The sequence below is a fragment of the Neolamprologus multifasciatus genome, chromosome 3, assembly GCF_963576455.1.
Source record: "Neolamprologus multifasciatus chromosome 3, fNeoMul1.2, whole genome shotgun sequence".
NCBI lineage: Eukaryota > Metazoa > Chordata > Actinopteri > Cichliformes > Cichlidae > Neolamprologus > Neolamprologus multifasciatus.
In genome coordinates, this window is record NC_140441.1 from 2172756 (window position 1) to 2187204 (window position 14449).

At 39.1% G+C, this 14449-nt stretch overlaps 1 protein-coding gene across 1 annotated transcript in view; it reads left to right on the forward strand.

Annotated features, from left to right (window-relative positions):
* The first annotated feature begins 458 nt into the window (after positions 1-458).
* LOC146521024 (cytidine monophosphate-N-acetylneuraminic acid hydroxylase-like) overlaps positions 459-14449 on the forward strand; it is a 28154-nt gene continuing 14163 nt past the window's right edge. Inside the window, exons 1-12 of the mRNA XM_085154369.1 lie at positions 459-2438; positions 2517-2608; positions 3470-3579; positions 4760-4950; positions 5918-5998; positions 6101-6167; positions 6283-6364; positions 6443-6580; positions 6779-6914; positions 9355-9498; positions 10557-10731; positions 11911-12027. Of these exons, the coding sequence (XP_085010495.1) occupies positions 1966-2438; positions 2517-2608; positions 3470-3579; positions 4760-4950; positions 5918-5998; positions 6101-6167; positions 6283-6364; positions 6443-6580; positions 6779-6914; positions 9355-9498; positions 10557-10731; positions 11911-12027 (1806 nt within the window). The 5' untranslated portion in view covers positions 459-1965. The remainder of the gene's footprint in view (positions 2439-2516; positions 2609-3469; positions 3580-4759; positions 4951-5917; positions 5999-6100; positions 6168-6282; positions 6365-6442; positions 6581-6778; positions 6915-9354; positions 9499-10556; positions 10732-11910; positions 12028-14449) is intronic.

Consider the following 14449-nt stretch of genomic DNA (forward strand, 5'->3'; position numbering starts at 1 on the left):
AGATAACAGTTAAAAGTAACGTAACCATAAACAATAAAACAAGAACATCTAAGCAGCTCATGTCCCAAGGCATGATGGGAGAGAACTAGCTGTTCCCCCAACACGCCACAATATGTTTTTTTTTAGTTTTTATTCCTATTAATTATATTTTCACTTGTTACCTCTTAATTATTGAATCAGACCTAGGTGACATGAAATTTTCAGCAAAATTATAATTGAAATACTCCTTTAATTATTGATTATTCTCATTAATTTTCGATCATTTTATGTATTTTTCCATAGTATTACATTTGAATTTAACAGATCATTCTCTCACATAACAGACAAATATTCGTGAAATTATGATACATTTCTGGATGTATTTTTACAATCTAAATATGTATATGTACAAAAAAATATATTTAAAAAACAAGTAAATTGTGTTTTACCATATTTACAGAGCTGTTATGTTATTTTACCTTTGACATGTAAGATCACAGTCTACTTGAGTAAATTTAATGATATCCTAGAAAGACAGTACAAAACTGTAAAATATACAGTAAGATACTTTGACATTACTAGTTTTTGGAACAGTGTGCCACAAAAAAGTAACCTTCATACAGATATGATGAGAACCACTCTAAGGCAGACCCAGATACACCGACCCAGTGTTTCAGCCTTTCAAGTAGGATATTATATTGAACTGTATCAAAGGCCGATGTGAGGACCAACATCAGGAGAAGAGAACATTTTCCTGCATCGTTTTGCATCAAAATATCATTGGAGACCCTAAGAAGGGCTGTTTCAGTAGAATGGGTTATACGAAAGCCAGACTGAAGTTTGTTAAGAATATTATGTTTGTATAAAACTGCTATAAGCTGCTTAGCCACATCCTTTTCTGAAATCTTATCAGTAAATGGTAGTTTTCTAGAGAAGGGTCTAACTTTGTTTTTTGTTTTTTTAAGGGGGTGTATAGCAGCATTTTTAAATAAGCAGGGACTTTACCAGATGTCAGTGAAGTGTTAATTATGGTGAGCACACAGGGACCAATAGAATGGAAGACATTGTTTTATAACGATGCAGGCAAACAGTCAAGCAAACAGGATGATTCTTTCATTGAGATATCTATTTTTAGCTCAGATAGTGAAAGAGGAGAAAAACTATCTAAAATAAAGACCGAGCTGGATTAGGAGCTGACAATGCATAAGCTGATAGGGAAAAATTATTTCTTATATCACTAAGAATGCAAGAAAGTTGGAAGTGATAGGGGCAGCAGGTGGAGCAGGAGGAATAATGTCAGTAATGGTGCCAAATGAAACTAGGATTACCTCTACTCTTTGCAACTAGATAAGAGAAATAGGCAGCCCTCAGCTCTCTAATTGCATTGTTAAAAGAAACTAACAGATCCTTTAACTAAAGGAGATGAGCATTTAAATGAGTTTTCTTCCACAAGTGCTCAGCTTTATGACAATCACGTTTTAAGCAGTGAATATTGTCATTTAGGCAAGGTGAGGACTTAGAAACTGAAGCTGGTCTTAGCGATGATAACTGGAGGTTTCCCGCTGGGTCTTCTGGGAGCAAGGGCTCTATGTGAGCGGTCCACCAGGATGTCTTTGTCCAGTTGCAGAAATTCTTTCAATAGGGTGGAAACTGAGCGTCCTCCGCAACACCCACAATATGAATATTGCACCTCTGCATTCTTGCCTCCATATCTTCATACTTTTATTTTATGCTAAACAGCTCAGACTGTAATCCTGCACCTGTCCCTTGGAGGCTGACAACCTTGTCCAACCATGACGATAAACCCTCTTCCAGGTCGCTAATGGTGGACTTGATGTTGTTAATTTCTGAGCGAACTGTAGCCGTGCTGTTAGCAATCTCCCTCTTAACTTCCCTCAGTTCGTTCTTCAGGGAGTCAAAATCCTCTGTGAGCGCACATCTCAGTTCTGACCTGATAATCGTGGAGAGTTTTTCAGAGAAGAAAGGATGTCCGATTTCAAACCTTCATATTTCATCACGGTGTCCGACTGCGAGCAACACGATGAACTCCCACTTACTTTATTAGCATGTGCCAAGGATGCGCCTGGCCACTTCCCTGAGGAGCCAGTATATTTATATTTACGGAGTTTAGATGCCATTTCAGTTGTAACTACTGGTCCGTTTTATTCCATTGGTCATTGTAAGACTCCTTGTGCTTGCCTCAAAAGGTTGTGCGTTAAAACTTTTCTTTTTGAATTTGAACATTTAGGTGCAATGGCCTCTCAAATAGCAAAGGTATTGTTGTCATTGGATGCTGAAGCAGTTGGCTCACTCAAAGAAGGAGTGAATTTCAAGAAAAGCCCAGAGGATGGCAAGTGTTACATCATATTTAAGAGCAACAATGACTTTAAAGCATGCAAGAACCAGTGCAAGCATCAAGGGGGGCTGTTCATCAAAGACATTGAAGATCTGGATGGCATGTGAGAGCAGGAGCAGATATCAGTGATTATACATTGTCAATTTTTGATTATAGCTGACAGAATTGTCTGTTCCCTCAGGACTGTTAAATGTACCAAACACAACTGGAAATTAAATGTGTCAACAATGAAATATGTGAACCCACCTGACAGCTTCTTGCAGGATGAGCTTGGTAAGTTCTGTCTGTAAAATGCCATTTACTGTATATTGATATTCCACTTCCTGCAATATGAGTGTTGGATGCTAAATCTGAAATATAAATATGTAAACTGTAAAGGTGCTTTACGGGATGTGTGGGGACCTTATAAATATAGCTCTTGCCACAGTAGGCTCTAACAATCAGAATAGCAATTACCTTCACTACTTTATTAAATTAAATGCTAAACTGGTAGAGGGCCTCTTCTAAAGAATAACATGACAATTTATGTCAGTAATTGTAATCAAGAAATGTCAAACATATTCTTTCCAACAGACATTTCCATGCTGCAGATGACTGGGATGTAAACTGTTTAATGCAATGTAATTCTCTCCTTGGTAATTTACATTTTTTTCCACTCATCCAAGTGACTTCTTCAGTCTCAGCTGACTGCAGGTTTCTCCAACCTTATGAACAGTACATTTGCACAATGACTGAAACCAGCCCACTGAATGAACAATGGGCTGTAAGGTCAGTTCTTTGGTCATTAATATGGAAATGGTGCCAGTGCTGCTAGTTTCAGTCATTGTGCAAATGTACTGCCTCCTAAGAACAATAATTAAACATTTGTGAAGAGCTCTGACCAGGAAAGCAAACCAAAACAAGAAACCAATGTCAAACATATCCTTCCAACTGACAATTTCCACGACTGGAACTGTTTAATGTAATTTATTCCTTTGAAAGTAATAACAATTATACATTTGTGCCAAAAAGCCCACTACAGTATAAATACATGTGAGTCAGTATGAATGACCATATTTAATGCATGGATAATATAATGAGAATAATATAAATATCATTTAAATACTACACCTGAGCTTCTTGTCGCACTTGCAGAGGTATCAATGTTGGATGATGGGGGGCTTCAGTTGGTGGAACTGAGCCCCGTTGATCCCTGGATGGCTGATCCTCGAGAACCTCTGGAGCTCCAGAAGGGAGAAGTGAAAGTACGTGTTGCTGTTACACTTTAAGTAACAAATGTTTTATAGAGTTTTTCAGTCACTGCTGTGCATTGTTTTACCCTTATTAGACTGTTATGCAAAATTATCTGTGTAATAAATTATATAAGTAATAATAATAATCTTAATTATGTCAAAGTATCTCAATAATGAATGAAGAGGAAGGTCTGTGTATTCAGACTCACCTCTGGTGCAGGTGCCCACCTCTCAATTTTTTAAATGCATGTAGACATTGAAGGTTGTCGGGAGGGGCCGTGCTGACACCTGCTAGCAGAAAGCATCATGCCCTTCCCGTCTTTTAAATGCACTTTAGAACAGCAAGCAGCAACACTACACATGAGCAGGTGGAGAAAGGTATGGGGTCTTCACACACACCCGTTCTCTTTTTGCCATTGGGGACGGGGGCTGGGAGGAGGAGTTGGCTGTCTGGTCGGGGTCTGGGATGCTGGGCCACACTGCTACTGCTTGTCTCCACACAAGGGAAAAGGGCAACATCTCCTGGGTCTAGGGGCAGATTGCCCCTCCTGGGGCGACGGTACCTGGACCTGAGGGTATAGAATGTGTTTGGGGAGTGTGAGCGTGTCTACAGTGTTCATTTCTGTTTGTCTCCACATTAGGCAAGGGCTGCGTATTTACATATGTGTGCATGAGGGTGGGAATGCACGCTTGTGCCTGTGTGTGCCTGTTTGTCTATGTCTGTGTGTTAGGTTACGTCTTAGACTCCATCTCTCTGTGAACATCTCAGCCCCCCCAGGTGTAGGGGCCTATCACCCCGCACCACACTCCCTGCCGGTGGCTGATGCCCTCAGCCATCGGTGCGTTGGTGGATCTTGGCATCCGGGGCTGGGCGCTAAGTTATGTACCAATTCACTCCCAGTGGCTCTTGGCTGCTTGACAGGGCCTGGTTCCCCCTGTGGCTTCTGCACCGTGGCTGCTGGGTGACCCCAAATCTGGGGCTCTCCTCAGCTCTTTCCAGAAGAGGGTGCGGCTGCCCCTCTGTTGGTCCTCCTTGGGCTCTCGTGCTCTGGGGGACCTCTGGATGTCTAGGGCCTGGATCTCCTCCATGCCTGCTAATAATAATAATAATAATAATAATGAATGAACTAAGAGTGAAAAGTACATCAAGTACAGTCTCCAAAACATAAATATTCTTTTACTTTCCCCTCAGGTGACATACTTCACCCATGCCTGCATGGAGCTACAGCTTGGCAAGAGAAGGTTCATGTTCGACCCCTGGTTGAAGGGTCCTGCGTTTGCCAGGGGCTGGTGGCTTCTCCATGAGCCTCCAGCAGACGCCCTGGACAGGCTTTGTGGTGCAGATCTCATCTACATCAGCCATATGCACTCAGACCACCTCAGGCAAGCTCTGCTAATATTGTTAAATGCATAAAAATATGCATTACATATTACTGCCATTTTTGTTTGAAGTAAATGATTCAGAGCAAACACAGTATAGTACAGTATAGTATAGTATAGTAGTTTTTGCTTCAGCTGTTCTATTCATCTTGATTACATGAAATTGTATTGATTTCTTATGGCGCAATATTGTAATCTACATTACAATACTTGATCCATTACCAGCTGCAAGCAAAATCAAAAAGAGGAAAACAGCACCAGCTGCATACAGTCACAGTAAAGAGAAGGTATACTGTCCTTAAATTAAAGGATGTAAAAAGACTTTTACATCCTTTAATTAAAAAATAATTATAATTAATTACAAATTATTACAAAAGTAATGTAGAGCACTCTGCAATCTGTCCCAGTCAGTACAGTGTACTTACTCTCAGAAACAAAATGATCAGTGTAAAATTACCAAAATTACCACTACTAAAATTACTTACTTAAACTTAAAATGTTTTACACAATATTTCAATTTACTTAAAGAATAATTATTTTTTGTTTCATGTAAATATCTGACTTGGTATTATGTTAATCTAATGCAGCCAAATTTAAGTACTTGTACATACAGTAATTTCAAATAAAAATAAGTTAATTAATACTATTAGAAAAGACAAATAAAAAAATAGTTATTAGTAATTTTGCAATGAAAACTACATAATATAATTAGAACTGTTATTGAATATAATTCAGAATCAAAAATCTGTTTCCATTTTTTCCACTTTGCTTATCTCTCCCTTCTTTTCTCTGCTTTGAACAGCTCTTTAGAGCTCCTGAGAGAAATAAATTTTTTTTTTAGAATGTTACATATTTTTATTCCTACTGGCTAGAACCTCAAATACAAAATCTACAAAGAGACCAACTTTCAGAAATGAAGGGTGTTTATATTTACAGTGCAGAGCACTGACTTTTTCTGTTTCCTTTATAGTTATCCCACACTGAAAGTGTTGGCAGAAAGAAGGCCGGACGTCCCGATATATGTCGGTGACACATCCAGACCAGTGTTTTGGTTAGTAATGAAGTGGAGCTGAATTGTCCCCATAAATTACAGAGGAAATAAATTATCCAATGTTGGTCTGTTATTCACATATGGGTATATTCGGTGTGACAGGTATATAAAGGAAAGCCAAGTTAAGCTGACCAATATTAAAGTCCTTCCCTTTGGTGTTTGGCAAAATGTAAGTCACTGCCTCTATCATTTGTTTAAGAGGAATTACAAAAAAAAACATTTTGTATATTAAAATCATATGATTTCCATAAAGAAGTAAAAATGAATCTTGCTGTCTCACTCAGATTGATGATCACCTGAGATTTATGATCCTGATGGATGGTGTACATCCTGAAATGGACACATGCATCATTGTTGACTACAAAGGTGTCATTTTGAATAATATAATTACTTGTGCTGTAAAAATAAGTCTGATTATAATATAAAATGTTGTTTTTATTGCAGGTCATATGATCCTCAACACTGTGGACTGCACCAGACCGAATGGAGGCAGGCTACCACAAAATGTGGACGTGATGATGACTGACTTTGCTGGAGGAGCTTCTGGATTCCCGATGACCTTCTATGGAGGGAAATACAGTGGTGAGCCCGAGTTAGGTTTGCTTAGTTAGGTTTTACCTCCACCTACACACAACAGCATCTATGCTATAATCTATGACGGTTACATGTAGCTCTTTTAGCGATGTAAGAACTGACTTTTCAAACTGATATGTTGTGATCAACAGTGTCAAAGTGCACCAAACTGCTGAGATGAAGCAAATGTTGTTGATGTGTTTCCAGATTCCTGGAAGGCAGAGTTTATCAAGAATGAGAGGAAGAAGCTGCTGAATTACAAAGCTACAGTGGTGAAATCCCTGCAGCCGAGGATCTACTGCCCATTCGCTGGATACTTTGTGGAGGCTCATCCATTAGACAGGTAGAGTTTGTAATAAGGGTTTGCACAGCATCAGAGATGAATTAATAAAGTGCAGAGTTTTTGGTTTTGAATTACTTTTATGTTCCCTAGCAGAAGAATCCTCACAACAAAGTTAGCTGATCTGATCTAAATTCCAAGATCAAAGCTGATATGTAGTTCATCTGGGCAAGTTAATATTTAAAACACAGCTATGTACAATAACAAACAAAACAGGGTTTGATCTATATATGGTCTCCTTTTTCTATCTATTCCCTGTTTAATTGTAGCTCTGTTTCAGCTGTCTATGTGTCACAATCAGCAGGGCTGACTGTTGCTGTGTCCCAATTCGGGGTATGCACGCTTGAAGTACGCACACTACGCGTACTACGGACGGTGCGTACTATAAGTACGGGAAGTGCGGAAGTGAGAGGCTTGTGAAATGGGACGGTATATGCTTCGTTGCGCTGTTCAGGTTGCCTAGCAACCATGATACTAACCACGAGAAACATTACATACAGCTTTGTTTGACAGAAATGAAGGAGAAAAATGTTTTGTTGGTCATTCATGTTTGTCATGACATCACTTTGATTAGTTGAGTATCTGAGGCTGAGACCACAGGACTGTAAAACATGATTCAAGGGCTTCATTTCTGTACTGAACAGTCATTTAAGAGTAGCTAGTAAATAATAATTAGTTAATGTTGTTCATGAGACTAAAGTCATCTCACTGTGGTAATGTAAATATAATATGGCCAATATTATAGTATTGTCAGATTATATATATATATATATATATATATATATATATATATATATATATATATATATATATATATATATATATATATATATCACTGACTTTCAGCTTGTTGTGTTTGTGGATATATGACTGACTTTAATTATCCATAAAATCATTAGATTCTCTGTAAGATTAAGGTCGACTATATATATATTTAGAAGTAGAGGCTTTAAAACCAAGTTAATGCTGAAAGTACAAACATCACTAGTGTCACATAACTTTGCCGACATGTGGCCAACAGCAATGTTTTAATGTTCTTCATTATTAAACATTCGCACATGAATAAGTGACGTCATATTCAGTACTTACTTTTGACAGTTCACTTTTCGGCCGCTCCCTTCTGCCGTATTTTGCGGCAAAATTATCCACACCCACCGCCGCGCTATGAATTGTGGGATATATGGGACCACGAAGCGTGCACCGGACCACGCTTGATATTTGGGGAAATCGACGGCGCATTTGGAGTATGCATTTGAAGTACACTTCGAATTGGGACAGCCGTCGTCGCGTGGCGGTGACGTAACCGCACTTAAAATGCGTACTTCAAGCGTGCAGACCCTGAATTGGGACACAGCATGTGTGTGGAGTGAAGGGTGGACCCAAATGCAGACGAAAACAAAATGTGAAACATGACTTGAATAACAGAAAATGAGCCGTTTATTGAGGCTGGCAAAATAACTGTAAACAAAAGGCAAAGCTAACAATAAACTAAACTGGGTGAGCTAAATTAACTAAAAACCTACAACAGGAACATGGACTTGACATGAGGAAACTTGACATAACTTCTTAGCTTGAAAACAAAGCAGACAATCTGACAATGACACACTGAAAACAGAGGACTTAAATACACAGGAGGTGATTAGGGGAAGTGGGAACACATGGAGGAAAAGCTGACTGACATGAGCCTAATGACAAGACAGGGGAAGTGAAACTAAATATAATGAATAAAGAACACACGACTCCTTCAAAATAAAACAGGAAACACTGAAACTAGACATGACAACAAGCTTAACAGACCTAACACGTGATGAACGATACAAGAACTCAAACATAGAAACCAAGCAAACAATAAATAATAACTGTCTTTCCTTAATTAAAGCTAAATAGGAATGACACAAACTAATCACAAATCTAAAATGAGACAAATACAAAATGAACTCAGAGACCCAGCCTGTGACACTATGAGCTGATATGCAGTTTATGTTGGCAAGTCAATCTACAACCATGACTCCACTTTGATGAGCTGCTCCTTTTATACTAAACTGTGTTTATAACTGTCAGCAGGTTAGATTCATTTATCATTGATTTTAAGATTTTCTACCAGTTTTTTTTTTTAACATTACACAATTCTCCCAATCTTATGTTGCTGCTGCTTCGATGTTTGTGAAATGTGTTGTTAGCATAAGACCTTTAAACTGAAGACTTTTTTTCTGTTTGATTCAATACATTTGTTATGTTATTAAATAAGGATGTGATTAACATTATTTACATCATACACAGCATTCATGTTTTCTGGAAACATGGTTGTACAACACAGTTGTGGCCTTATGTTTTGACAGTGACACTACTGCTAATGACTGTCAAGTTAAACACACGAGACCTAATTTGTGTTTTATGTGTCCCTTTACTTATGTGTCTGTTTGTACTGTGTGTTGGTTGGAAGATACATAAAGGATACGAATATCAAAAACAGTGCAGAGGACCTCAATGCACTCATTAATAAGCTTGCACCGGCAATCAAAACTTGGACACCGCAGCCAGGTGCTGTGCTGGACCTCGGCCTCGCTCTGAGAGACCCCACCAACAGGTTGGAATAGCTCACATGTTTATCTGTGTTTTCCATTCCTGGTCTATGTGGGAAAGAAAGAGACTGTTATTCCATCTCTGTAATACAACTACATAAAACACAAATTTAAACAGTAATGCCAGTCTCTACAATGCCAGTGTATAAACAGATCATTTTGTTTCTGAGAGTCTGATGAGGAAAAAAATCTCACTGTCCAAATATTCATTGTCTGCACTGCAAATGTAAAAGTAAAATGTGTCAATTTTATTGATTTTTCTTTGAGCTGTAGCTTCAGCCCTGTCTTTTTCCCGTTTTGATGTAAGTGCCCAGTAAATGTATATGACTTTGATTCTTACTGACAAGCTACTGCTACTCAATTATTTCATGTAGAGGAGAAAATCCAAATCTGACTGCATTTGCCTATGTTGTGTGATAACATGATGGCATTATTTTGTTTAAAAAGTTATTATCATTATAAAGAGCACAGGCAGGATTAGTAACTTTCGAAATATACAACAGGGGTCTCAAACTTAAATGAGGTGTGGGCCACTGCTGGCATTGTCATGTCATTGGAGGCCAGTTTAGTGTTCAAGTAATATGGTAATACAAAACAAACAAACAAACAAACAAGAAATAACGACTAATAATTATGAAAATGTAGCGTTTTGTTTGGTTTGTTTGGGGTTTTTGTTTTTTTTTAGATATTGTATAATAAGACAAAACTGCAAATGTGAATGCAGATTTTTTTTCCTCCCTCTTAACTAACTGAAGCCTTTGATTGAACTACCAAATAAACACACTGGTACTCTCTTTGTGGCTGCACTTCGGTTATCATTTTGTTCTTATTTAACAAAATAAAAATGCAGACATAAGTGTAGACATTAGTTTTTGACTCTCACTGAACTAACACAGCCAGTCACTCAGTATGTTTGTACTCTCTGCTCATGTTGCCTTCATATGGCTGCAAGTGGTCCCTGGGCTGTGAGTTTGAGACCCCTGTAATACATCATGTAAACTGCACATGCAAGTGTTAAATGAAATATTTTCTTTGCAACATTCTTTGCTAATACCAACCGTAGGGAGGCCATCACCAATCCCCCAGCTAGTGCAAAAATCTACAAGGACAGCTGGGAATTCGACTTGTATGTGAATGAGTTGAACAGCGCCATCAAGTCTGACATATTTAAACATCAAAACTGGATCCAGTTTTATTACACATGGGCTGGCTTTCAAAACTACAACCTGGTTGTGCGGGTAAATGGTTTTGACAGAAATGTTTTACTTTTCTTTGGCATTTACTTTGTTTTCATGATCTTTCCTACTTAAAAGCATTTCTCTGCTTATTGCTTCATAATAAATAAATAATAAAGAGGCCCCCAGAAAAGTAAAAATATATACACTTGCCCATTTTTGCAAGGTTGGGGGGGAATGCATAACCCCCCCTCCCAAAAAAAGGGGGAAAAACCCCCAAAACTATTGTATATTGTGACCCTGTAATGGACTAGCAACCTGCTAAGGGTGTACCCCGCCTCCCACCCTGTGAAAACTTAGACTCCTTCCTCTGTGAACATGAGTTAGATAAGTGCTAAAAAATAGATGGATGGGAGAAAATTCAATAAGGAGAAATCATTGGAAGGAACTAAACATGATTTATTCACTTACAGAATTCAATTAAGGTATTTGGGATTAGACTGTGATGGCCAATCGCAGCAGAACAGAATCCCAGCAGTGATAGGGAAAGGGCAGGACCGCCCTCTGAATTTAGACTCTGTGAGTTGCACGATGGGAAGGGAAAATGACAGATGAGATTTAAAGTCGGCAGAGCAGAGGCTGATTGGCCTGAAGAATCTGTGGGACTACAGATCTTCCTTATTGAATTTATGAATAAGCTTCATTTGGCTAATCCAATGAGCTAAGCTGTTAGCAAAGTTGTTATTCACAGTGACTGACATTTTTTAATGCACATAATAGTGATTTTGGTATTATTTTAGTTTCAGTTAACCTTGTAAGCCATAAAGTCCTATGGAAAATATAAAATTAAAAGGAACTCCAATATTTTCAGTCTGACATTTCTTGTTTGATGAACATACATGAACATTGGTGTACTTTTTTTTTTGTTATACCTGAGCAGAAATGTTCCTTGTCTTTATCTTTATATGTTTTTTTTTTAAATTTCCATCATGCCTCAGCAGCCTCTGCAGTACCTTAACAGAAACTAGAAATAGAGATGTAGTTCACATCCTGCAATGATGACATTTTAAAATGAAAGACAAAAAAGCAAAATAAAAACCCCGCTCTCTGCTCTGATTCCTCATCGTCAATTCCCTTCCTTCCAGCTGTTACGAATCACCTTGGCTCACTCCTTTTTCCATTACATTGCTATCTTACTCAGAGTGGATGCAAATCTGCTGAAATGCACATGTCTCTGTGTAGGTCATTGAAACAGATGACAAGTTTGAATGCATCACTGATGGTTATGACTATCTGGTGGACTTTCTGGATCTATCATTCCCCACAAAGAGACCCAACAGAGAGCACTCCTACTTGGAGGTGAGTCACTATAGAGCACTAAACACACAGACAGCAGCATAACAGAACCTGAATAATAGTAATTTCTCATGACTACCAAGATGATTTCATGATGAAATTATCATGTGTTCCATCTAACATATGGAACATGTTGTTCTGCTTGCTTTTTTGTTTATTTGTTTTATATATATATATTAGGGGTGCAACGATACACAAAATTCATGGTTCGGTTCGGTTCGATATTTTTTCGATACAAAAAAAATGTTTAAAAAATGTATGATTAAAATTATAAATATATATTTTAACTCAAAAGTACAGTTTTTAAATGTAATGTTGCTGAAACAACAAAGTAATAAAAAAAATCTATCTGATCGAGAAATCACTCATCTTTGGAAAACAGAGTTTATTACAGAGAAATGGCTCTTTCCAAAATAAAAGCTATACTATACGCTTGTTCTGGGCTATATTCTCAGCAGCATATTAAACATATCAGGTCCACATAAGGAGAATCATGTGCTAACGGCTGTCTAAATGACTCGGGTAAAGTTTGTAGCATGCGTGCTTGTTGTTTTTGTCTGCTTCCACTTGTCTTTGCACTAGGATGATGTCGGAGTAAATGTGCAGTCATATTCGTTGTGTTCCCACTAGTGCTGTCAGCGTTAATCTCGTTGAAATGACGTTAACGCCACAACACGGCAAATCTCCGTTAACGAGCTACTGCGGATCGCCCCGTGCGTGGGGCTGGATGGCCAACACGTTAACGAGCTAACTGCGCTAACGCACTAGTTCCCACCAATGTAATTGAGCATTGCGTGGCACATCCAACATACTTTTAGTTTTGTCCATGACGCGCTTACCTTCAGGGTCATACGTCACATGAAAACCAAAATAGTTCCAAACGCCAGATCTGAATGAGGGTGGGGGAGGTTCAATTTGCCATGTTGCAAGGAGAGCTTAACTTCTGTCTCGCTAGCTTGCCCTGCGCTCAGTGAATCTGCGCTCGACTACTCCGCCTAGGCTGCACTGTCGAGCGCAGATCCACTGAGCGCTTAACACAGACAGCATCGTCAGAAGGAAAGTTGATGAAATAAATTAAAAATTTTGTATTGTTCAATACATATGCGTACCGAACCGAAAGCACTGTATCAAACGGTTCAATATCGATACGAGTATTGTTGCACCCCTAATGTATATATACTGTTACCACAACTATAGGTGTACTTCTGAAATAAAGGTGTCACAGTCCTGGGTTGGTGACCCAGTGTGTTGAGTTTTGTTCTATTTTTGATCTTTGATTTCATCATTGTTATCTGTATTAGTCTTTTCGTTTCTGTCACAGTATTTCTAGTAATTTAGTGCTGTGTTCTGTGATTTCTAGTTCTTCGATTTTGTTCCTGTGTCCTTTTTGTTCAATGTCAAGTCTGTGTCTGTCATGCACTACCTGTTTTATTTTGATAGTCCTTGTCCTTGTGCAGTGTGTTTAATTTTGCTTCTCCTTGTCTCGTTATGTCTAATTGTGTCTCTCTCCTGTTTTCCATTTCCCTGATTGCTCCACAGTCTATTTAAGCCGTCTGTTTCTCTTTGTCAGTGTCACGTTGTACACCCCCTTGATGCTGTGTGTTTGTCTTGTAGTCCTGTTACATTCCTGGTGTTTAGTTTCACGTTTTACATTTCAGGTTTTGGTTTGTTTTTGTAAGTGTTTAATTTCATCAAAAGTTTTTCCAGCAATAAAAGCTGTGTTTTGAGTTTAAGTCCCATCTTTGAGAGTCCTGCATTTGGGTCCAATCCTGCCTGCTACACAGAACAATGCGATCATTACATGGACCCAACGGGTTATCCCAGGAGTGCGACCTGGCCCGCATCCAAGACCTGATGATCTGAATTTCCCACACCTCAGATATCAAGGCAAGCGTGGTAGGGATAAACGCCATCAAGGCGATTATAGAGGGGAACCCTCATTTTCACCAGCGCCCAGAAGTAACGGGCCTGGTTAAAGAGCTGCACAGGGTCTGGGACATGCTACAAGCTTGAGAACTAGCAGACTTTGTCCGCTCACGGCCTTCCATGCCTGCAGTTCATCCGTCTGCTGTTCAGTCTCCTGCAGTTCAGTCGTCTGCTGTTCATTCTTCAGCTCAGTCTTCTGTTCAATGTGCAGCTCAGCCACCTGCTCAGTTGTCTGCAATTCAGTCATTGGCTCAACCGTCAACCCAGCCACCTCCATCCTCTGCTGGAAGCTCTGTAGAGCTTGTTCAACCAGCTAAGGACTTCGTCTTGCTGGCCCTGCCAAGACAGACCGCCTGCACTGCACAGACCCAGCCGTTGCATTCCGAGCCAGCTTTGTTCCCTGTGCAGTTACAGTTAACTTCATTCCTGCCAGAAAACTCTGCGCCTGCTGGTTCTGTTTCGTCTCTGCTAGAGGTTTCTGGGCCTTGTGGTTCTGTCT